This window comes from Anabrus simplex, chromosome 2 (genome assembly GCF_040414725.1).
Source record: "Anabrus simplex isolate iqAnaSimp1 chromosome 2, ASM4041472v1, whole genome shotgun sequence".
Lineage (NCBI taxonomy): Eukaryota > Metazoa > Arthropoda > Insecta > Orthoptera > Tettigoniidae > Anabrus > Anabrus simplex.
The window spans coordinates 652,629,801-652,653,709 of record NC_090266.1 but is presented as its reverse complement, the minus strand read 5'-3'; the positions used below and the strand labels follow the sequence as shown (position 1 = coordinate 652,653,709).

The following is a 23,909-nucleotide window of genomic DNA, read 5'->3' as shown; positions in this document are numbered from 1 at the left end:
GCACGGAGTTTTTTAAATGTTACCTTGTTGGCCACAGTAGGCTGCCTACGATAGCATTTATGAGCGCGACGGCGTTCTTTGATAGCTGTTGCAATTTCTTCCTTCCACCAAGGAATAAGTTTTCAGTGAGGAGACCTTGAAAACAATGGAATGGACTCCTCAGCAGCAGCAGCAAGAATAACTTATGTAAGTTATATTACCGTCTACGGTCCGCCAGGTCATGTCGTTAGAGACAGCTAGAGATATGAACTTTGGCCAATCAGCAGGTCTGTTTCAACAAAGTAAAAACAATGGGAAAATGGTCACTATTACAGAGATCATCGTGTGTATGCCACCGAAACACCGGAACCAACGTTCGGCTGCATAGACTGACTTCTGTGTGTCGTTAAGTACACTGAAATGAGTTGGTTCACCTGTATTGAAAATACATAATTCCAGCTCTCTCACAAATGTTTATAACTCCCTTTCCCTTGGGCAAGGCGTTTCAGAGCCCCGTATAGGGTGATGGGCGTTAAAATCTTCCAATAAGAGGAATGGAGGTGGAAGCTAATCTATAAGATCAGTGGCATCATTTATATTAAGAGGCTGGCATGGTGGAAAATAAACATTACACGCTGTTGTTATGACAGGCAAAGGAACGCGAACTGCTACAGCCTCCTTCGGGGTTCTTAGTGGAAACCTCTTTGCTGTATGTATCAGAACGGACAAAAATGCCAACGCGACCGGGAACCCGGTTAGCACAATGTCATTCTGTCGAGTATAGCCGAAAATTTCTCAAGACCGAATGATGACCTGGTCTGAGATTAGTTTCCTGAATTTAGACTATACTCGCCGAATACTCGCTAATGAGCTGGCGCAGCTCGGTAAGATGCCTATCATAACCGTTACAATTCCATTGTGGACTTCTGAGGTTTAGGATAGAAGCAGCGAGATGCTACTTAACCTACACATCCCCATCCGAAGATGGAGATAAACGGTCCATGTGCATCACCTCGTCACCAGACGCCTTGAACTTCTTCGACGTATTCCGGGGGCGGAGTTTCTTCCTACAAGGGGAGCGCGCAGGTTTTCCAGGAGGAAAATCTGCTACACAGACTCAGACCCTCCGGGTGGAGGGCGTGAGGACCCATTCGTAGGAGAGGTGGAAGGACCCTTGTAAGGGTGTTCTTTCTTCCCACTGTCGATTCTTGTTTAGACGGGCTGGAAAGTAAATTCCTAGTTTTGGTTGATGAGACCGCCTCCGCCGACCCCTTGAGGGAAGAAGACGTCTTCTATTCTTCCCCTGCTGTGCCGGCGTAGGTTTCTAACCCGGTACAGACTTGTTTGTAGTCGAAGGCTGGGATGAACCCGCCTTCAAACCTTTTTTCTTTTCGGTGTTGCTCACAGGAACAACAGCCGCCTTGGGCGCAGCGATCTTCTGGGAGGGTGATCCAGTTGTAAATGACGAAACTGGAAGAGACTGTGCTATCATGCTGAAGCCTAGTGTCTTGGCCAGGGCATTCAGAGAATTAACTTACGGTGCGCTTCCTGGTAGGAAAGACCATCCAGGGTCTTGATCTCCTGGATCTTCTTCCCACTCAGGTATACCGGACAATTGCGATCTTGAGGAGAATGAAGTCCTGGGTAGTTACCGCAATTATATGGAGATGAGCACTCTTCCGCGCCATGATTTTCTCGTCCACACGTACCACACACAGATCGATTCGAACAACGAGATACCATGTGTCCGAATCGCTGGCATTGATAGCACCGCATAGGAGGCGGGATGTACAGCCTCACATCGCAACGATAGGTTGTTACCTTTACTTTGTCTGGCAACACTGACAATTTGAAGGAGACTATCTATGAACGCACCCGCTGCAACGTCTTCACAGTTGACTTTGCACGTGATGCACCGGACGTGTGTCACACCACGGTGCTAGATGTCTTCCATCGATTCATCGTCAGTGTTCAGAACGAGATCACGGTGGAAGATAACTCCACGAACCAGATTCAACGTTTTGTGCTCTTCCACTTTGACGGGGATTTCGCCAAAGTGGTCGCACTTAAGCAACCGATCTGCTTGGAGCGCAGTGTTAGTCTTAAGAAGCAAACCACCACTGCGAATTTTCTTAAGATCCTCAAGTTCGCCGTATACACCTTCGATGTGTCGACTGAAATAGATCGATTTGACCAGTTTGAAATATTGCCCATTGGTTCTGGTAGCAACCAGGAACCTAGGGATGCTGGAACCCTAATTAATACGCTACGCTTGTTCCCAGGGGGTTGCCCCCCTTAGGGAATCAAATTTAAAGACTTGGGTAGCGAACTACCCATGGCAGGCGGAAGTTGCTTCGACGGCATGCCCGAAATCTTCCTCCTCGAATGCCACCCAGTCCGATCACGGACCTCTGTAACCAAACCAAGCAGCTAGGGCAATATCCTCGTGGTCGCAGACGGTATTACCCGGGGTCCGATGTGTGACGATGCCTAATACGGAATGATTGAGGCAATGAGCACTAGGACTGCCTTTCTCCAATCACCCGCAATAGAATGTACCCCATAGCATGTAAAGAGTAATTAATAACAATATAGAGGAAATAATAATAAACAATTAATAATATGTCCTTCTGGCATTTGGCTGTGAGTGGACCTGTGTTGTCAGGCGGATATTACTGCGCGGGTACATGGCGCTCCCATCCGAAGGCTTCCCGAGGTCACCAGGGGGCTTTCGACCGTAATCGCACAGGTATGAGGCCATCTTCGAACAGCACAAACATCAATAATTTTGAATCGGTCTACGACTAATGCTCAAAACAATAAAAAATAAGAGGGGACCGATGACCACATGACCCTTTTAGTCGCCTTCTACGACAGGCAGGGATTACCTGTGAATGTATTCAGCCCCTCCCATCCACAGGTAGGGGCCAATGACCTTCGCTGTTAGGCACCTTAAATCAACAAGCATCATCACCCATCCACAGGAGGTCCAACACATGATACCAAACCACAATCCAGGTCCGCTCCTAGCTCACCCCTTTTGGTCGCCTCTTATGACAGGCAGGGGATACCGGGACTGTATTCTGCATCTGCGTCCCTCATCCGCATGGGGTGTTACCCTTTTAGCCGCCTATTACGGCAGGCAGGGGATACCATGGATGTGTTCTTTGTCTGCGTCCCCCACCCACAGGGGGTAGTTTATTGTCTTTGTTAACAATTTGCTATACAGAGTTGTCACAAAGTTGAAGAAGGCTGGGTGTTTTAACCCTGTTCTCATCCAAGTCCTTAGTGCTCAAACATCGAGCTGTGTTTACACTCCCAGTTCACCTGCCCGTTGGAAGAGTTGGCTGACATTTATATGTGACGATAATGACTTCAAGAAAATACCGGAGGCCGAATAATTGTGTAAGAGAAGGTGACAACTCACTGGCAAAAGAGAAGGTAAAGGCTGACAAACCAAAATGGCAAACAGTATATGGCAGGTGGGAGAATGGGGCAGTTCGGCAGTGCTGAGGAATCCAAATACTGTACATGATAAGCACAGTCTGGAGGTAATTGTTATAATCCAAAAACACTCATCACACATCACAGGGTGTCACAGGTGTCTGGAGCCAGGCTGGCTACAGTACATCCTGCTAATCACTGCTTAGTAGAGAATCCTCAGACTGAACACAATGTTCAAGGTGGTCACAAAATGCTCAGGTTGTTCAGGCAATTCTAGCCATCTGACATTTTGCACTGTCTTCCTGGAAGATCCCAGTCACCTCAAGGAAGGCAGGCAGTATGTTTGAGTGTATGCAATATGCAAGGTTGGATTTATAATCAAGTTAAATGATATTGCCTTCCAGCTGAATGAGTGGTCTCAGAAAATAGCACAGAAACATTCCTGAGACCATAATGCTACCACCTCCAGTTTATGGACTTCCAATAATTGTTGCAGGGTGATTATTTCCACTGTTTTTCACCTTACACACCAGCATCCTTCTTTTGGATAAAACAAAAAATGGGAACTCATCAGAGAAGGTCACCAATCACCAGAGGTTCAAATGATACTGCTATGCAAATTGAAGTATTTTCTGATAATGCACATTCGATGGGATAGGTGCAGTGAATTTCCCTTTTCTCTGGAACCCCTTATGCAGCAGGGTTTGCTAAACTGTTGTTTTAGATACACGTCTGATTTAGTTTGATGGAGAGCTGCTCTGCTGTGGTGATGCTCCTTCATCTAAGCAGCAGGTGAATGGTTCACAACTGCACTGTTTCAGAAATTCTGGCATCTTTGTTCTGAAAGCTAATAATAATCTTGTTTTGCACCTTGGATAAATCACCCCTTTTACCCATGATAATGGTGATTGATGACCAATCACACGTCTTACGTGCACACTCCATGGCCTCTGCACCGCCGTTGTCATACGTCATAATAATGTGACTTGATGGCGTATATTCAACTATGTGCAAAATGATGTTACATGTCCTGCTCATCAGGGCACTATCAGAATAGAATATAAATTTATACAAATATTGGCAAAACTAGGTGACTATTTTGACTAATTAAAAATGATGTTGGGGGTTGTTCACCCACATGAACTTAATATCTCATGTAAAAAATATTTTTAATTGTTCAATTAAAGGGGATATTTTCATATTGATTTAATTCATATCTAACATCAGTTTCATGTTATAGTAGGAGAAATAGGTACCCACATTTTTCCAACAACTTTTCCTTCTTTCCGTTTTTTGGTATCTGCTCTAGTAGTGCACCCCTGAATCACCCTGCATATATTTCTGAGACAGCTTGGACTAAAAACTTGCATGTCACCTCTATAAATCAAAACTTCTATTTTGTTATTCATAATTTGCTGCCAGTTCATCTACATTTCTAATCCAGCAGCAACAACAGTCTTAATTTTGTCATACAGAGTTCTTTTATGTACTAGAAGGTAGCTATACAGAGTTGTCACAAAGTTGAAGAAAGATGGGTATTTTAACTCCGTTGTCATGAATAAAAACACCGACATATCCAGAAAACTCTGTGTTTCTCTTGTAGTCAGTATGAAAAGTTACTATGAAAGACAAATCTGGTTACATTATAAGGAACCTTCTGGTAGATTCAAGTTAAATATTTCCATCGCTAAATGGTTAGCATGCTGGCCTTTGGCACGGGGGTCCCGGGTGTGGTTCCTGGCAGAGTCGGAAATTTTAACCTTAATTGGTTAATTTCTCTGGCATGGGGACTGGATGTGTTTGTCATCTTTATCATCGCTTCATCCTCATCACGATACGCAGGTCGCCCACGGAGTCAAATCAAAAGACCTGCACCTGGCGAGCCGAACATGTCCTTGGACACTCCCGGCACTAAAAGCCATACGCCATTACATTACATTCATTTTGGAGAAATATAATTTTCCAAAGAAGAGCTCTCTTGATAATTTCAACTTGTTATCAAAATTATAATTTTATTTGTATGATCAGTTAAATTTCAAAGCCAGAGTCATCACTATGTCTTTCTTCATTGACTTCTGCAGCAGACTCTGAATCAAAAGATGTTGTCCACGCCACTGCCCTCGCAGCATATAAGGGATCATTTGCATTAATCCTCATGTTAGCATTAGTACGCTGCTAATCACAAATATTTCTTTTTGATATTAATACAGTATTTTGTTTCATTGATTCTTATGATTTTATAAATGACAAATTCATTCATTCTGATATAAGGGATTGATGTATACTTTCTATATGGCAGATCTTGGATCTTTGCACAGTTATGTTTTCTGCAAATTTTATTGTTATATTTTTTCTTCTCTCTTTCAGTGTGGATCCTCTTTATGTAAAACATGAGAGGTTTGACAGTGATGAGGAAACACTTGCAATTCCAGAAGATGGTTTGGAGTCAGAGCCAAGGTCTGTCAGAAAAGGGCAGATTGTTTCACAGCCTTCAAGGGACTCCCTTTCCAATGCAGTTATCCTCACCCAGGTAGATATAACGTGATTATTTCTGATAGTGTAAGCCATGTTCAGCACAAAATCTCGCTGTGTAGCACTATTTTCTAAATTGCATTGCAGATACATTTTATAGAAATTTAATTTAATTTAATTATTCTTCTTATGTTGAATAAATTAATTTTGTAATGGTAAAAAGAAATTGCATGTTATGAAAACAAAGAAATAATTTAATGATGTTTGTGGAATTGGAAAAGGACAAACAAGGAGAAGTGAAATTTATATTAAAGTGCAGCAAAGAAAATCATCATATTATTAGCAAAGGCTGGCTCTTAGAAGAAACACAATGATAAACTTGAAAAATGTATGGGAAAGCAGGGACGTCAGTATGTGAACCAAATGCAGACCAGTCAGTGCCATAGTTTTCCTTATAGCCACTTACGGCTGAAAGACACTGACCCTAAAGAAAGCTTTCAGGAGGAAGATAATTTCATTTGAACTTTGTGCTAGGCGATGTCTGCTGATAATTTAGTGGACAACTAGAATTAGTAATAAGAAAATCTTGGACCAAATCAAGCCAAAAATTTTCTTTGAAGTGAGGATAGTGAGACAATAGCTATCTTAATTTGGCCACATAATGAGAAGTACCTCCCTGGAAAAAGATGATATGCTTGGAATGATGGGTAGCAAAAGGTAAAAGAGAAACTGGAAGGCCAGACATTGGTTAGATGGCACCGAAAGAGATACTGACACGGCAATTGTCGACCTACAGGAAGTTGCCTGGAATAGAGCTGAATGCAGACACATGTCCCATAGGACGGCAGAGTCATACTCGACTGTATGAACGAAGAGAGATATTGATTGATGATGTTCCTTTTTGTCTGACAAACTTAAATTAATTCTTTTTCAAAGAATATCACAGAAAACATCATACTATTACACAATAAAAGAGAGTGACATGTTAAGTTCACTATATGACCTCATTCATTTCAGATGTTCTATGGAATTTGTCATTGAAGGGCTCCAAAGTACAAGTAATGTATGAAAGAAGTGCCTTACAGAGCCAAAATTATCATTATAGCTCAATACTGATATTCATTGAATAGAGATGTTAATATATTAGCTTTACGAGGTGGCACAATTAATAGTCTGAACCAACTCTTCAATCAAAAGGTCCCTAAAAGTGGGCAAAAAGGAAAGTAAAACAAGGGAAAATGGAATGAAAACATACCCACCCTTTATTGGCATAATCTGTATATTATTATAATAGATTTGTTTCAAAAAGTAGTTCTACATGAACTTATGTACGTATAATAGTCAAAGACCTTTTAAAGGTTTGAAATAAAGCTGGATAAGAGAGGAGAAGATAACAGAATGGTGGTATTCTTGCTTCACATTGTCTGGGTTTCACAGCTAGGTATTTTCGATCTATTCATTAGAGTGATTACTGTAAGTTTCCCTGGCACAGTCTGCCCTTTATTGCTTTTACTGCATCCAGAAGGCATTTAAAGAAATGTTTGGTATTTAATGATCTCCATGTTTATTTAAGTAGTTTCTGGAAAGTAAAAAAAAAAAAAAAAAAAAGGAAAAAGAAATGGAAAATCTTGTACTGTGTTTATATTCAATTTCCAGTGGATGTAGTTTATGACAAACATGATCCTGCTACAAAGTTGATTCTGAAATACTACCAAGGAGATTTAAATGACTTAAATGCAACATTGGTTTGCCACAAAATTAGAGTTTCCTGATTCATTGAAAATCTTACCACTCCTCCCAAACAATCTGCTACAAACTACTTGTGGACTGTGACGGTCAAAAGGAAACATTTCTATATGCAGAAATCATTCTTAAACTCTCTGTGGTGTTCTGATTTCAAGTATGTTGGTGGTAATGATTATCATTTCAAGGAGAAGTACAACTTAATAACCATACCCACTAAACTCTAATCAGGAGAGAAAAAGGAAGAGGTCAGACCCTTCAAATATTGAGATATCGGCAAAGGAAGGAGAAAGGCCATGAAAATACAAGACTCCCTTGGCCTCGCAAACCAAGTACCTTTGGCGTTTGAGACGACAGTGTTGTGGAGGATGAATGTGGGAAACTGGAAGCAATTCCAGGCTCAGCCAGGGTAGTTTAAAAGTCTAGATGTCCTAGGGGATTGCCCATACTGTGCCCCTGCTCACAGGTTGCCTTACGACTGATGTGCATTTGTTCAGTTAATTTATGTCTAAGTTTGCTACTGGTAGAAATTGATTCCCTATAATATGAAAGCTTGACTGAGCATCGAATGGAACCTTTTGATTTTGTAACTGTTAAATGAATGCAATTCAATCAATGAGTCAATTCCTTATTTACAACTAGGACCATTGTTCCTTTCTATTGATAATTACACCGCTGATCGTTCGAGCATTATCGATACTGGTTGAAGAAGTGTGCGAATAAATCATGGTAAGTTTCCTCCGATAGCTATTTCTTTTCACACTATAGTCATTCAGATACGTGTGGTTCCTCATTGTTCTCACAGATAGCAACGCCGTAAGCATGGAACTGGTATCAAAGAGAGAAGTATCGGATCTCAAGTTGTTGGAACTGGTTTTATCTGGTTCCATCTCTGGAACATCCTTGAAAAGGCCAATATGCTGTCCATTCAGCCAAGGAGCTGGGCAAAACAAATCTTTATCGGATCCTGTAAAATACATCAAGTTTTAAACTTTAGCAGAAATAACTTAAAATGAAAAGTTATGCTGTCCTATGCAAAGGAAGTAGTCGATGGGACGATTGGCAACTCTACATGATGGTTTGTTCAAGTTTCTTAAATAAACCTTATTGTTATTAGTTAAATCTTCCTCAGTGTTGTTCATAGTGTTAAATGATGACTTATCTCTTGATTTTTAGAGGTCCACTGCAAACCATGGTAGGGAGACTGACATCAAACCGTTGGCTAATCCGTTAGCTCAGAAATATCTGTCAAACCGGAGGAATCACATACGATTTAAGGTAACTCCATTGATTCACTTTTATGAGAATGCACATTGCTAAGTTGTAAGAAGTGAAGTTTAGTTTGCAAGATGTTAATTGAATTGCACTTGTGGTTCTAAAGGAATTATGTACTTCAGTTATTCTCTTTGAATGATCAGCACTTTGTAGTAACTACAATATTTTCAGTTAAGTAAATTTGCTATAACTGAACTTTTAAATCCAATAACTTGTATAATTAATGTCACACATCAGCCAATTTCAACATTATACACTAATAATTGATGTAAGTATTGGAAAGGAGCAAACAAATATTTCTCCTGTTAAGCGTTGTTTTTCTTGTTCTTATGGGCAATTGAAATAGATATAGAAATAGATTGAGATAGATTTTGGCGAAATGGCCCTGAGGTCGGCCCGACGCATGCAATTGTACGGTGGGCCACCTAACGGCAATGCCATCAGATGTCATACTAGCCATGCGAATAAGAGTTGAGCTCGGGATGGATAGGACATCTCAGTGCATTTGATCGTGAACAGATTGTCAGTGTCTGACATATGGGCCATTCAGTCACCAAAGTCTGCTTTCTAAGCGCCACTGTGTCAAGAGTGTACCACCAGTACATGGAATTGTACGTGAGTACATGGTTTGTTTTTGGTCTGTATTGACTTATATCTGATAACAACAATGACAAATCATTGATAAAGATCTGTACCTGCCTTGTCAATACTACTAAAATGCTATTTAATCTATATTAATTAATTGCCATACTTTTTAGAGAATCTCAGTTACTCTCTTCATCAGTGACTAAACATTACACCAAATATCTTGCGGACTTTATTCAAAAGATGCTAACAATATACGGGTACACTAAATAAGTTAAAACTAAAATACAAGAATTGTCGTCTAAATAAAATATTTAAAATTACATAAAATAAGCATGTCTTCTTCTTAAAATACTCTGATAATGTCTCTAAAAGCAATGTGCGCATCGACAGTTTAAAATTTTGTATAGCAGCTCCTTCTGTTTGACTGTTAAAATGCCTTATAAAGAGCTAACAACTTTCTAGCCGGGTGTGATTGAGCTTTCTGTTACATGATGTGGCTGCTTGTTTACATACCAATTCATAAATACGTGCACCCGACCTTGACTCATGAGTAGATGCCTCTCTTTCGGAACATGCGAGCCATTGTTTATAACTTACTCCTTGTGCCTGTGTGGCTTCCTCTATACCGGAAAACGTATCAATTACAGGTCAGCTGCTGTTATGAGTACACAAATTCGGGCAAAACCCCTGGCACCAAACGAGTTGGGGTTTGAAGCACGTAGCTGTTAGCTTGCATTCAGGAGATGGTGGGTTCAAATTTCACTCTCAGCAGCCCTGAAGATGGTTTTCTGTGGTTTCCCATTTTCATACCAGGCAGATGTTGGGGCTGTATCTTAATTAAGGACATGATAGCATCCTTCTGAATCCTAACCCTGTCGTATCCCATCATCACTATAAGACTTGTTTTTGTTAGTGCGACGTAAGAAGTAATAAATAAAAACCAACACTGTTATTTGCCATCAGCTGTCTCAGATGATAAGAGCAGATAAACAGACACAGCACAACAGATCACTCACAAATTCAGTGCTGAACAACAATGAAGTGGGAGTAGCCGTACCATCCAGAACCATGTCTTCGCAATGAGGTACAGAAGCCACCATCTCACTAAGGTGCATCTGTTCACCGCGCGTCAAACGGCAAAAACACTGACATGGGCCAAATAATGCCACCATTTGACTCCTGAAGCATGGAAAGAAGTTGCTTGGCTAGATGAGTCGAGGTTCCAGTTGGTACACATCGATGGCAGGGTATGAATATGTTGTGAAGCACATGAGGCAATGGATCCCTTGTTCAGGCCAGTGGTGGTGGTATTGTCATATGGGGACTGTTTGTTTGGGCTGAAATGGCTTGACTTACTGGAATTACTTCCTCTTGCACCTGGTAGTGTGTAGGGCAGCAGTGAAGACTTTCCACGTGGTCCTATTGGCAGTGAGCCACTTTACTTCACTCCATGTTTTTTCCAGCTTCCAAGGCGGCTTTTTCAACAGTTCTCCTGCAGGCCTTTCTTGGGCGACCACATCTCCATGCACCTTGTGGATTTCAATCCAGTGTAAACCTCTCTATACCTGCGTATGGCTTTCTTAATGTATGGATGATCCATTGCCACTTTTTGCCCTTAACCCATTGAATTCTAATATTATTAGCTATATCTATAACACAGAATACCAATTTAAAATGGGAGATGCTATGTACAACATACCATATCATAAGTAACATAATATAATGGACTGAAAATGGTTATTTAGGTATTCCACAACACATCTTACTTTTCGTAGCTTATCACTCAAGTCTGCAGTTTCATTATCATGAAAATGCAGAAATCTTGAAATAAGTAAGAAGCGCACAAATGGCATTGTTTTACTGAATAGCAAAGTTTCAGCAATACTCCTCTTTGACCTGAGGGCTGTTTTACTTGAGCCATAATAATCCATAGTGAAAATAAGCCTTCATTTTATCATTAGTTGTGTCAAATCATTTATTGTCATAACGTTTTATATTATAGTTTGGATTGGATAAACACAGGTTTGCATATCTGTTTGTTTCTGTGGTTATCATCATTCAGAATTCGTCATTCAGAACACACTAGAAAACCTCCAATGCAGAGGGTCTATCACCCAAACTATGAGAAACACCTGGGGATAGAGATGATACGGTTATGAATTTGCTTACACCTGGTATGTTATCATCATCTTCCCACTCCCAGTCACTTTCAGTTGACCGTGCACTGCCAGGAATGTTAGGTCACTTTGATGTTGATGGCTGTATCATATCTGAAGTAGTATTACTTTCTGACAAAGATTCATTGCTTTCACAATTCATAAACTCTTTAGTGTCACCTTCTGATTCACACAAGATTTCACTGTCACCACTTTCGCACAAATAACTTCCGATACCCTACTCTAATGCTTACAGCTGTTTGCAGCTATTTTGACAAGAAGCTACAGCAGCAGAAGACGCTCTACCTAATTTTCAAAGATTTAGGCAACATAAACATCAGTATCGATCTTGCCTCTTTCTAAAGGAGGATTATAGAACAGCATAATGCTGCCATATATTTGTGTCAACAACTCGTGACAAAGTTCAGCACGGCTCTGTGACATGGTCTGGCTCATTGGTCTCGGCGGCTGACCACGTCTTCGAGACGATGTTAGATGGCAATGGGTTAAATTGGGCATTTATTGGTTGTTCATTTGTTGCCTTCCGAAAGTCCTCATTTGATATCGCATCCAACCATCTCACATTTATAATTTGGTGCGGGTACCAGTTAATAAAGACTTGTAATCACTTTTCTGTATGCTTTGTTACCTTCCAAGTTTCACGGCCATACAAAAGAACTGCCTTCAGGTTGGTGTTGAACAGTCAAAAGTTTGTTCTTCTTGAGATGTTCTTGTTTTGCGAAACAAGATACACCTGTACAAAGGCTCCATTTGCCTGACAGATTTGACACTTGACCTCATCTTCTGTTCGTGCAGTTAGGGTCGTGTAGCTGTGAGTTTGCATTTGGGAGATGGTGCGTTTGAATCTCACCATCGGCAACCCTGAGGACTTTTTTCTGTGGTTTACCATTTTCACACCAAGCAAATGTTTGGGCTTTTCCTTAATTAAGGCCACAGCCACTTCCTTCCTAATCCTAGCCCTTTCCCATCGTTACGTACCGAAAACCTTCAATGTGTTAGTGCAACGTTAAACCAATAGGGAAAAAAGTAGCCTTGAGAACGCTTTGCTTGGTACAGACAAGAGATCGATGCCTCTGCTAATTGTTACACTTGGTAGTGTTCCCCCTTATTGGGTAGCTTGACAATTAGCCCTTTTTCTCATTTTAGTATCTATTCATATAACCATATCTTCTGTAGTAATGGGTGATGATGCTTGGTATTTAAAGGGGCCTGACATCTAGGTCATTGGCCCTCTAGCAATGGGTGTAGTATACTAAAGGTTGTCTTTTTTTTTCTATCTGCATTTACGTCGCACCGACACAGAGAGGTCTTATGGTGACGATGGGATAGGCCTAGGAATGGGAAGGAAGCGGCTGTGGCTCGGAAAACCATCTTCAGGGCTGCCGTCAGTGGGGCTCGAATCCACTATCCCCTGGATGCAAGCTCACAGCTGCGTGACCCTAACCACATGGCCAACTCGCCTGGTAACGGTTGTCTCTATGCTTTCTATCGATACTTCATGTAAGATGTTTTTAAATTTATCAGTGTGTTTTATTTTTGACATAAAATGTCTTTGTACTCTTTTAATTTTATCTAGTAAAACCAGTCCTCAGCGGAAACCCAAGGGACCAGAATTTCTTCCTGCTTTATGCAAGATTCTAGTTCATAAAGGCAGTTAAAATTAAAATAAAAATCATAAGTACATACCTCCGTTAGATAATCCAGAAGCAGATTGTGTGATTTTGTGCAGTAGTAGATACAGTAATTACACTAATCACTCACTTACATACACTATATCAGCAGCACTAACACAAATCTATTCTTGCTTAGAACTTATTCACAGGCATATTAATACATATTAAATGTTCTTTAGAAATAACACCAATAGTAATACTGTACAATACTGTCATTTACTTCTTCCAGTAATCCAGAATTGTACGCTGGACACAACTATCCATGGTAGCACGGTTCTCAATTAAAATGCGGGCACGACAAGTGATGTAGAACAATTTTGCATCATTTTTCGCTAGCAAAAAGGACTGAATGTCCTTTACGGCTGATAGGGCATGACAGTGGGTCTTCACGTTATGTAAACCATTTTCTTCATCGTCTTAAGTCTCGTCATCATCGCTGTCAGATTCTGTTGTCTTTTCTTGGAGGTGATGGGTGATGAACTCTTCGATCCTTCGTAACACCCCCTCTGTCTCAACTTCTAGATCAATGACCAAGTAATCTTCTGCACTGACATTACCATAATTACGCTGTTTGAGAGTTTGTTTTAGGCTATCAGTATTTTCGTTTATTATGGTTCCTTCATCAGGTTCTGAGACAAACTTGGCTTTGTGAAAGCATTGACGTACCGTATTTTATGACACCCCTTTGACTGCTTCTGCAATCCAAATTACAGCATCGAGCGCAGAGACAGGCTTAGTCAGTTCAGTGGCAGAGGCAAGTAACGATACAATTATCAGTTTTCTGTAATTAATCATAAAATAATTAATGATGCCCTGGTCCATTGGCTGAATTACACTAGAACTATTCGGGGGGAACTATGAGAGCCTAGCATTAGAAAGGTGTATTACTGGATGGATGTATCAGTGTTAAAGAATAGTATTGCATGTAATAAACTTCATGGTTGGTCCGTATTGAAATTTGTATATTAATTTGAAACAATTAAGTTTATTGAAGTGGTCAACCTATTCAATAAAATACATTCATGAGAATGTTTATAACTTAAGCATGACACTTAAATTGGGACATGTTTTGTCCTTGTTGTGGGCATCGTCAGCCTATCTTTCAGCCTCAAAATCAATTGTCATCGGGAACCCGATACATTCGTATTAAACCATCTTTTAACTAAAATAGTAGTATGAGTTAAAAATACAATGTGACGGTCCTTTACTGACAGGTAAACAAGGTTTAATGGAGTTCTTGAAAAACCTACCTGGCAACATTTGTTTCATAACACTTCCAGTTTCTTTTAAAGCACTAAGCCATTGATGAATGGTTTTGTCCATAGGCGCATTGCTACCATACTCGCGTCAAGAGTTCCACTGTACAGCAACAACTGATGCAGTTTCTACGAGATATTTAACATACTGAGCTTTCTGCTGTGGCATTGCCATCTGCACTGCACTGACAGGGACAGGCCCCTGTTTGGTCACTTCAAGGTCAATGCTCTACAGTGCTCACAATGTGCATAAAACGCTTTGAGATACGGATGTTATTGTTATTATCTAATCAAAGTTAACTAATGCTGCTTGCTCACTATGATCATCCCTTCTGTGACAACCATCACCCCAGACATGCTGGCCAAAACATGGCAAGAGATCCATTACTGTTTGGTTGTATGTCATGCCACAAATGGGGCATATATTAAATTGCACCAAATTGTATTTAAAAAAATAAAATTAAAAAAAATTAACTTGACAATATTACCTTTCAAACCATGTATAACACATTATCCTTAATTTTTGATTTCATTAAAATAACAAACTTCAAAACTCCAGAGTTCTTTTGTGGATACCCTGTATTAAAATTCTCAAATTTACGTTTGCAAGATTTTATGTTTCCCACCATTTATGAGTCAGGCTGTTCGGGAGGGGGGATAAAATCAAAGTGAAATGGCTTCGCAACTAACCTATAATATATAATGCTTTGAGTAACCATGACATTAACTCCAAATCAAACAACCATGGTCCAACTATTAGCAGGGAACTTTCCCTCATGGCTAGGCATGCGGTGCTCTCAATCCATGCACATTTATTTTATGAGAATCTACATTGGTATACAGTCGTTAAGTTATTAAGTGGTTCAGCATTCTAAGTTGGTTATTTTGTAATTATTGTTTTACGTTTGTTTTTGTTGTTGCAGTTGTTAAAGTTATGGTAGCTGATTCATCACATTTACCATATGTACATGAATACTCCACCCATATGTTTTCCGGAATTTACTGGAGAAAAACTTGGGTGCGCCCAGTATTTGAAATACAGTTGGTACCAGTACTGCTTCGCCTCAAAACTGCGCATCGTGATATACTGCAGCGTTGTCCGGCCTTTGACTTTGCAGTGTCAGTAGCACGCTAGAAGTCAAGTGTGAACCACGTATTAAGTATGACTGCAAGTTCTCATAATCGCTTGTTCAAGGCTAAAGAGAAGCTAAGGGTTATTGAAGATGTAGAGAACATTGGAAAGCATGCAGCAGGAAGTAAGTACAATGTCAGAGAAAGTTGTACTTGCAACTGGCAAAAAATAAATTGAGACTTCAAAAAAGTAATCGCCGGGCTTTTCGCACAACACGTTCCTATACAGCTAATAATGAATAGTACACTCCAGTGAGCTGGAATATAATACAGGGTGGTTATAGCAGCTCGATTAGCACTGTGAGGCAGATGCAAGCAGCACTACGGCTGCCATGATATAAACGTGTTAGCTGACAACAGTTGTCTGGAGCTGTGTGAATCTGACTAATCTCACATGTGTGTCAAGTTCATAATTGATAGAAAGTCATTATTTATAATTTGGCTTTATTTATTGTAGCGTGAATATGCCTGTATTTCTGTTCTGCATGCTTTTATTCAAACTAAACCAGCAAAACAGTGTATCCAACGAGCTAGAATAACAAGTACACTGAAGTTATTTGCAAAAACATTTTCAGTACTTTATGTGGCTGTGACTGAGACAGAAGGAAAGATAGATCTTACGACTGGGTACATTTCAAACAACCTGTCCAAGGCAGGAGATATAGACAACCATCTTGTCTCACAGTGTTAAAGTAATTGTTTGAATTCAGTGTCTACAGACCGACAGAAGTCTTTGAGCGACTCAGTTCTTACAGTGTATATACTGAAATAATTGTAAATGTTGTCGACTGTTATTGAGCATATGTGTAGGACATCCAGTACTGGTACTTATTAATTTGTCCCCAGTTAAGGTTTTCAACTTTGAATATACTTTATTATGAAAAGATCTACCTAACCCCCCAAACATCAGATCATAGATATCACAGGAAAAAGCAATAGTATTTTTCTGTAAGATCATACTTTTTGAGTGATGTTGTCACATAATCTGCAATAGTTTGTGCAGTCTCATTTGGCCTGCTTAGACTGTATTCCTCCATTTTCCCATCAAAGTTCTTAATCAGGATGGGAAATAACTTTACTCTTAGGTGATTGCTAGTGTTAGTAGCTACAACACAAAACAATATGCCTTTCATTGTGTCCAACACTGTTTGCACTGGGTAAGGAGACAACACCAAATCCACAATTGCGTATGATTTCTTGTGGACACTTGATATTTTCTTTGCAATTCTCGAATCTGGGAATAATTTCTTCATAAGAGCAGTAGTACAATCTGTTGACTTGTAGCTGTTATGATGCTTCACACCATGGAAAGCCAACAGTCTTTCTGCTGAATGAACATCACTGTTGGCTTCTGATTGTACGAAGAAACTGGTCATTGTTGATGACATTTTTTCACCTCTAATACACTTTTTGTGTTTCATAGTTTGAACATGAGCTTCCAATTCCTGCAGTCCTTTGTTTGTGACTGAAACAAACGTACCTGCATTATAAACTGTGCACTCGGTTTCATATTCATTCCGTCCATTTTGAAAACTTCAAAACCTTTTTCTTCGTTTAATTGATAAATTTGCATTTATGTTTAGGCATGTTTACAAATACACTTCAGTACAAACTATGAAAATGTAACAAGACTGCAGGTTTCAAACCACAGTTCACAGCATTTCCAAGCAACAATGAACGGTTATGAATTTACAATATGCTAGTCCATTTCCGACTCAGTATGCACCGTTTCACTTGCTCCTACACAGCAGCGATCGAGTCAGCCGTGGCTAGTCAGACGTTGCAAAAGGTGCCCGGTGACACACTCAGTTGAGATCGATAGGCCAATAAAACAAGTGTGACTAACGCTTATTTCTAACTCTATAACGTTAAAATTTCTAAAGCAGAGATGATTAATATACAAAACTGATTTGTTAGCTTACTCTACACTCCTACAATTATTAATTAATAACATTAGAATTGTATGATCCCAAAATGAAAACCCAGACAATTCTGCCCTTTCACGAAAACACGGACAGACAGTTTCTCAATAGACAAAAAAGAGGACATGTCCGGCGAAAAGAGGACTTATGGTAACCCTGCTTCATGGGCCGTATGGCGATGGCTTTGCTTTGGCAAGTGTTTTGAATACAACTAATGTCCTCTTGTGTCCTTTGCTAATCACAGTAGGCTTAATGAAGCAATTCAAGCCTGGATTGGTTTTAAAGGTACCATCAAAAAACTTTCTAGGAAGTTATAAGTATCAAGACTAGAAAATCATTGTAGAAAATATGCTTGAGAAATTTGAAGCACTAGGGTGTAATGCGAGTGTCTAAGTTCACTTCTTATGTTATAACCTGGATTATTTTCCAGAAATGTTCTCTGTGTAATGAGGAACAATGACATAAAGAATAGGAATAACATTATCAGGGGAGTTTCAAGGTAAAGATTATCACCAAGTATTGTTGATCACAAAAAAAGAGATGAACGAGAAAGACTTCTCAAAATAAATACTGTAGTAGAAAATGCTTATTTGAAGTTAGAAGATAAGAGATAACTGTGCTAAAGTAAAAATAACCGGGCGAGTTGGCCGTGTGGTTAGAGGCATCCGGGAAATAGTGGGTTCGAATCCCACTGCCGGCAGCCCTGAAGATAGTTTTCCGTGGTTTCCCATTTTCACACCAGGCAAATGCTGGGGCCATACCTTAAGTAAGGCCATGGCTGGTTCCTTCCAACTCCTAGGCCATTCCTATCCCATTGTCGCCATAAGACCTATCTGTGTCGGTGCGACGTAAAGCCACTAGCAAAAATAAAAAGTAAAAATAGAAATGTTTGTATAAGACAAGTGACATTAGTTAATTTAATTTTGAATTAGAACTGCTATGAAAATTGAAGGTACATTTACTAAGAGGATATATGTCTGAGGGGTCCTTGAGTGAGATTTTTTATTTCTTATGTTAGAGAAAAATTGGTAGTACCGGGCGAGTTGGCCGTGCGCGTAGAGGCGCGCAGCTGTGAGCTTGCATCCGGGAGATAGTAGGTTCGAATCCCACTATCGGCAGCCCTGAAAATGGTTTTCCGTGGTTTCCCATTTTCACACCAGGCAAATGCTGGGGCTGTGCCTTAATTAAGGCCACGGCCGCTTCCTTCCCACTCCTAGCCCTTTCCTGTTCCATCGTCGCCATAAGACCTATCTGCGTCGGTGCGACGTAAAGCCCCTAGCAAAAAAAAAATTGGTAGTGGTAGAGGAATATCATTTCACACTGGGATTCAGCTTAACTGAATTAGACATGTTCACATAATAGATTTAAAACCCCAGACATAAAGTTAGTATTTGTTACATAAAGACTTTTCTCTGCTTCCTCAGAAATGAACCACAACATTCTAATGAAGATATGCTGTTACTCTATTGTTGAAATGCTACTTTTGTTAATCACAAGATGGCTCGCTGTGTGCTATTACCGTATATTCCAAAAAGGTCTTGTGGTTGGAGTGGTGATGCCATCAGTTGCACTTTCGTTCGTGATCACAAGAGTGTCATCCACATTTCTTGTCCAAAAAATAAGAACACTAAAGATGTTGTTGTTATTAATTTTGGTGTGTTCCAAATGATCTACATAGATTTCAGCCAGGATGCCTGATGCCGGCAATCCCATAGCTAACCCATTTTGCTAATAAATGGTATTGTCAAATGTGAAATAATTGTTATTCAAAACTATTTTTAAAATAGAGATTAAATCTTGAATTTCTAATGGGCTCAGACCACTGTGTTTATTTAAATTGTTGTGAATAATGGAACAAATTTTTGAAATTGGGATGCTTGGGTACATGTTAACAATATCAAAGGAGTGATCATCATCATCATCATTGACCAACTCCAGTTTCCCAGGTGTGGTATACGAGCCACTTCCATTTTGTTCTGTCCATGAACCATTCTTCGTTCACAATCCGCTCCTAATCCTGGCCTCTCTCCTCTAAATCCTTCTTCACTAAGTCTGTCCATTTTTTTCTAGGTCTGCCCACTGGTCTCCTTCCCATGATTTCTCTTTCATACTCCTTTCTTGCAGACCTATTGGCACTCGTTCTTTTCACATGACCAAACCACTTCAGTCTTGCCTTTTGGATCTTCTAGAGTAAGGAGTCTTATAGTCCTACGTCTTCTCTGACTTTTTCATTCCTGATTTTATCCCCCCTGATCTTCTGAATCATTGTACATAGGAACCTCATTTCTGCTGCTTGGTGTTTCGAGTTGTCCTTTCTTGTTAATGTAGTGGTTTCCAGGCTGTATGTGAGGATAGGGGATTTATACAGTGTCATCTTGGTTTTGAGTGGTACTTGTTTATCCCAGTGTAGCTGTCTTACTTGGAGGTAAAAATGTATTGCTTTGCTGATTCGACTATTTACTTCATATTTAGCTAAGTTATCCTTTGACATTATACTACCCAAGTACTTAAATTCTGTGACACTGTCCAGCTTAGTGCCATGTCATCCTTCTGTACCTTCAACACCACCGTTTTAACCTTGTTCATGTTTAATCCATATCTCTCAAACTCCTGACTTCACCGCTGCAGTCTCTCTTCTACATCTTTCTCTGAATTACCCCAGATTACTACATCATCTGCAAATACAAAAGCTTTTAAGTCTTGTTGCCCCTTTTCTTTTAGCGCCTTTAATATGGTATCCATTACAATGATATATAATAGGGGCGACAAAGCACTACCTTGTTGTACTCCCCTTTTCGTCTCAAACCAGTCTGACAGTCCAGAACCGACTTGTACACAGCTTCTTGTTTTCTCGTAAAGCACCTTAACTTTTGAAATTAGACTGTCTCGAACTTCGAGCTTTCTCAGGCACTCCTAAATAAGCCCCCTTGGTATGCTGTCATAGGCCTTTTCGATGTCAAGGAACAGTAGATATATAGGCTTCTCTTTCTCCCAATGTTTTTCCATCAGTATCCTGACAGCAAATATAAGATCTGTTGTTGATCTTCCAGGCCTAAAGCCATATTGTTCCTCTTCTAAAAGTGGTTTTACAATTTCTCGCAGTCTATTCTCTATAAGTTTTTCCAGAATTTTTAGTCCATGAGAGAGTAGAGTGATGCCATGGTAGTTGGTACATTTCCGTCTGCTGCCTTTCTTGAATATAGGTACAATTATACCTTTCATCCAGTCTTCTGTGGTGGTATTTTTCTGCCATACTACATTTAGGAGTCTATATAGCCATTGGATTGCTGGGGTTCCTCCTGTTCTTAACATGTCCACACTTAACTCATCTATTCCTGCGGCTTTCCCTTTCTTCATACTTTTAAGGCTCTTCTCCATCTCCAACCATGTGATTGGTGGCTCCATATTTTTACTGGGCTCTTCACTTTTTCCAGATTCTTCTCTGTTTTGAATTACACTTGATGCCTTTCCATTCAGGAGCTTGTCAAAGAAGGTCTTGAATTCTCTCCTGATTCCATCTTCCTCTTGTACTACTGATCCACTGTCCTGCTCTATTACCTTGATGACTTGTAGGTTGTTTCGCTTGTTTATAATTACTCTGTAAAGAAGTTTCTTGTTTCCTCTGCTGTCCTCTTCCAATTTTTCCACAAACTCATTCCATTTTTCTTTTATCTTTTTCTCTTACTATCCTCTTAGCTGTAAGTTTTTTGCCCTGTAGAGTTCCTGTAGTTTAGTTATTTCTTGGCCAGAATGTAGAGAATCATTGGGTTGAATAGTAACATGATTTAGTTTTTCAACAAATTCATTAGTGTTCTTAATGGAATTCCCAGATAAAAAAAATTGTAATTTCTTTTGAGGAAATATTGGATGAACTGTGAAATTTTATATGAAGGACTGGGTCTGTAATTAATGATGGGTCGGTTAGAAACATCAGTTTTATGTATTTTGGGAAGTGCTTTGGCAGTTGCCAGGCCTGGATTCTTATTAATTTTATTAATTTATTTGTCTGTTAATAGATATGATGCATTTTTTAGGGTTTGTTTAAGTTGATGTTGTTTTTTTAGATAATAGAAAATGAGCTGTTTGTGAAGAATTGTTTAGTTTCTTCTATGTAATCTGATTTGTTCATAATAACAATGGAGTTGCCTTTATCGGCTTTTGTTATGATAAGATCATTGTCAGTGATTTTCTTCTTAAAATCTAATATTTGCTTTTGTGTTGGGAGTTTAATTTGGCATATATTATAACTATTGGCATTGCTTATTGGGATGGAAGGGTTTCTGTTAGATATAGAGTTGAAGATGTTATTCAGTTTCGTTTTAGCTTCAAATCTCATTTCTTCTTGTTTATCTACTGGCATTTTACTAATGGGTAACTCTGTTTCCATTGTAGTGATGATGATGATGTCATTGAGAAGGTTAGAGGAGGGCCAGTTGTGTCTTGGACCCTTGCTCAGTATCGATGTTTCTATATCATTTAGTGTCACTTTTGGCTGGAATGGTAGTGAATTTAGAGTCTTTTAAGAATTTTAACTTTCTCTCTAGAATCTGATGTCTTTTTGATAACGTGGCTTGTAGTCTATAATCGACATAAGATTGAAAAATATTCTTATGAGCATAAGAAAGAAGGTTAGTTATCTCGAGATAAGTCTCATATAATCTGTTATTAAGGAAAGATTTCTTATATTTTTTTCATCATCATCATCATCATCATCATCACCACCACCATTTCTTTGCTCCAGGAAGTCGGGTGCGGTTGTGTACGAGCCTCCTCCAGTTTGTCCGATTCATCCACAGATGCTGCTCATATATGCGACGCCAGTTCACATCTCTAATTTCAAGGTCCTTCAATATCTATTTTTCCCAAAAATCGCGAGGGCTTCCTCTTGGTCTCTTCCCAGGAACATTGTGGTCAAAGTATGTTCGAGGAGTCCTGTGAGGGTCCATTCTTTTCACGTGACCATACCATTGCAGTCTCTTCACTTCTAGAGTCTCCAGCAAGATTTTTCTTATATAAGAATCCAATTTCATCTTGTAGCCAGATTTTGTTATTGTGGTTTGAGTTTTCATAGTTTGAAAAGAGGATCTGTGTTTCTTAGTATTAACTTTGAGAAATTTAGGTGTCAAATCATAGGTTATACATTGTTTCAGGAAATCAATATCTTTGCTTTATTTGGCTATTTTAACTTATAATCCTAAAAAAAAAAAAAGCTTCCTTCCTTGCCCGGTTGTCAGCTATAAATTTCTTTTTTGTTCCGTATTGAAGTGCAATTATAAGAATAAATTCAATAAATTCAATATAATATATCAAGTAAATGATATTACATAAGTCTTGGGACTAGTTTCAGCCACTTAGTGGCCATCTTAAGCCGAATAAAAATTTTAAAAATTATGTGATAACTCAAACATATGTAGCCCATGCCGGACAAAGACAATGTTGTAGGAATAATTATAACTTTAAAATATATATAATGACAAAAATTAAGGTCACAATATGACGTCTTTAAGTTGACCTAGGACCTCGGGCAAAGAAGTAAATCTGGAAATGATAGCCTGAATTAGGAATGAATAAATATACAGAAAAGAAATCAAAAATGAGAAAAATTATTCATTTGACTCACCTCTAATGTCTGATATAGAACAAGCACCGACTTGATAGAGGAAGCAGCCAGGCCATGTAAACAAAGGAGTGGATAGGGAACAAGCACTGACTTGCTGTAAGAAGCAGGCAATGTGAACAAAGGAGTAAATTAGGTGAGGAAAGGAGGGGGTAAACAAAGGAGGGGGAGGGTGGAGAAGGAGAGAAGGGGTTTCTAAGGTGGGGCTGAAGGATGAGGAAAGAAAGACTGCTGCTGAGAGAGGAAATTAGAGAGATTATAAAAGTAGGATTTTTTTCTTTTTTCTGAGGCACGATTACTAAAGCTAGGAATTAAAAGTTCAAATAAAATCTTTGATTTCTCTGAAATTTAATTTAGATTGAAGTTAGGATTGAAAAATTGTTCCAGATGGATAAAATTATTTTCCATAATATTTAACTTTTTGTATAACTTTGAGTATTCTCATGTCTTGGTTGATATTAGTGAACTAATGGTTAGTATCACCCATGTGCTGTCCTTTGGCCAAAAATCTGTTATATTTCAGGGCATTAACAGTTAACATGCTCTAAGTCAGTAGTGGCGATTAGGGCCCCCCCCCCCCCTAACACTTCTTGGAGAAAACAATACATTTGTATTTCATTTTAGCCAGCTGA

At 39.3% G+C, this 23,909-nt stretch overlaps 1 protein-coding gene across 3 annotated transcripts in view; it reads left to right on the top strand.

The window, feature by feature from the left end:
• Positions 1–23,909, top strand: part of LOC136862994 (uncharacterized) — a 319,777-nt gene that overhangs the window by 101,125 nt on the left and 194,743 nt on the right. For all 3 annotated transcript variants that reach the window (XM_067139304.2, XM_067139303.2, XM_067139302.2), the window contains exons 2-3: positions 5,791–5,953; positions 8,815–8,916. In XM_067139304.2, the coding sequence (XP_066995405.1) occupies positions 5,791–5,953; positions 8,815–8,916 (265 nt within the window). The remainder of the gene's footprint in view (positions 1–5,790; positions 5,954–8,814; positions 8,917–23,909) is intronic.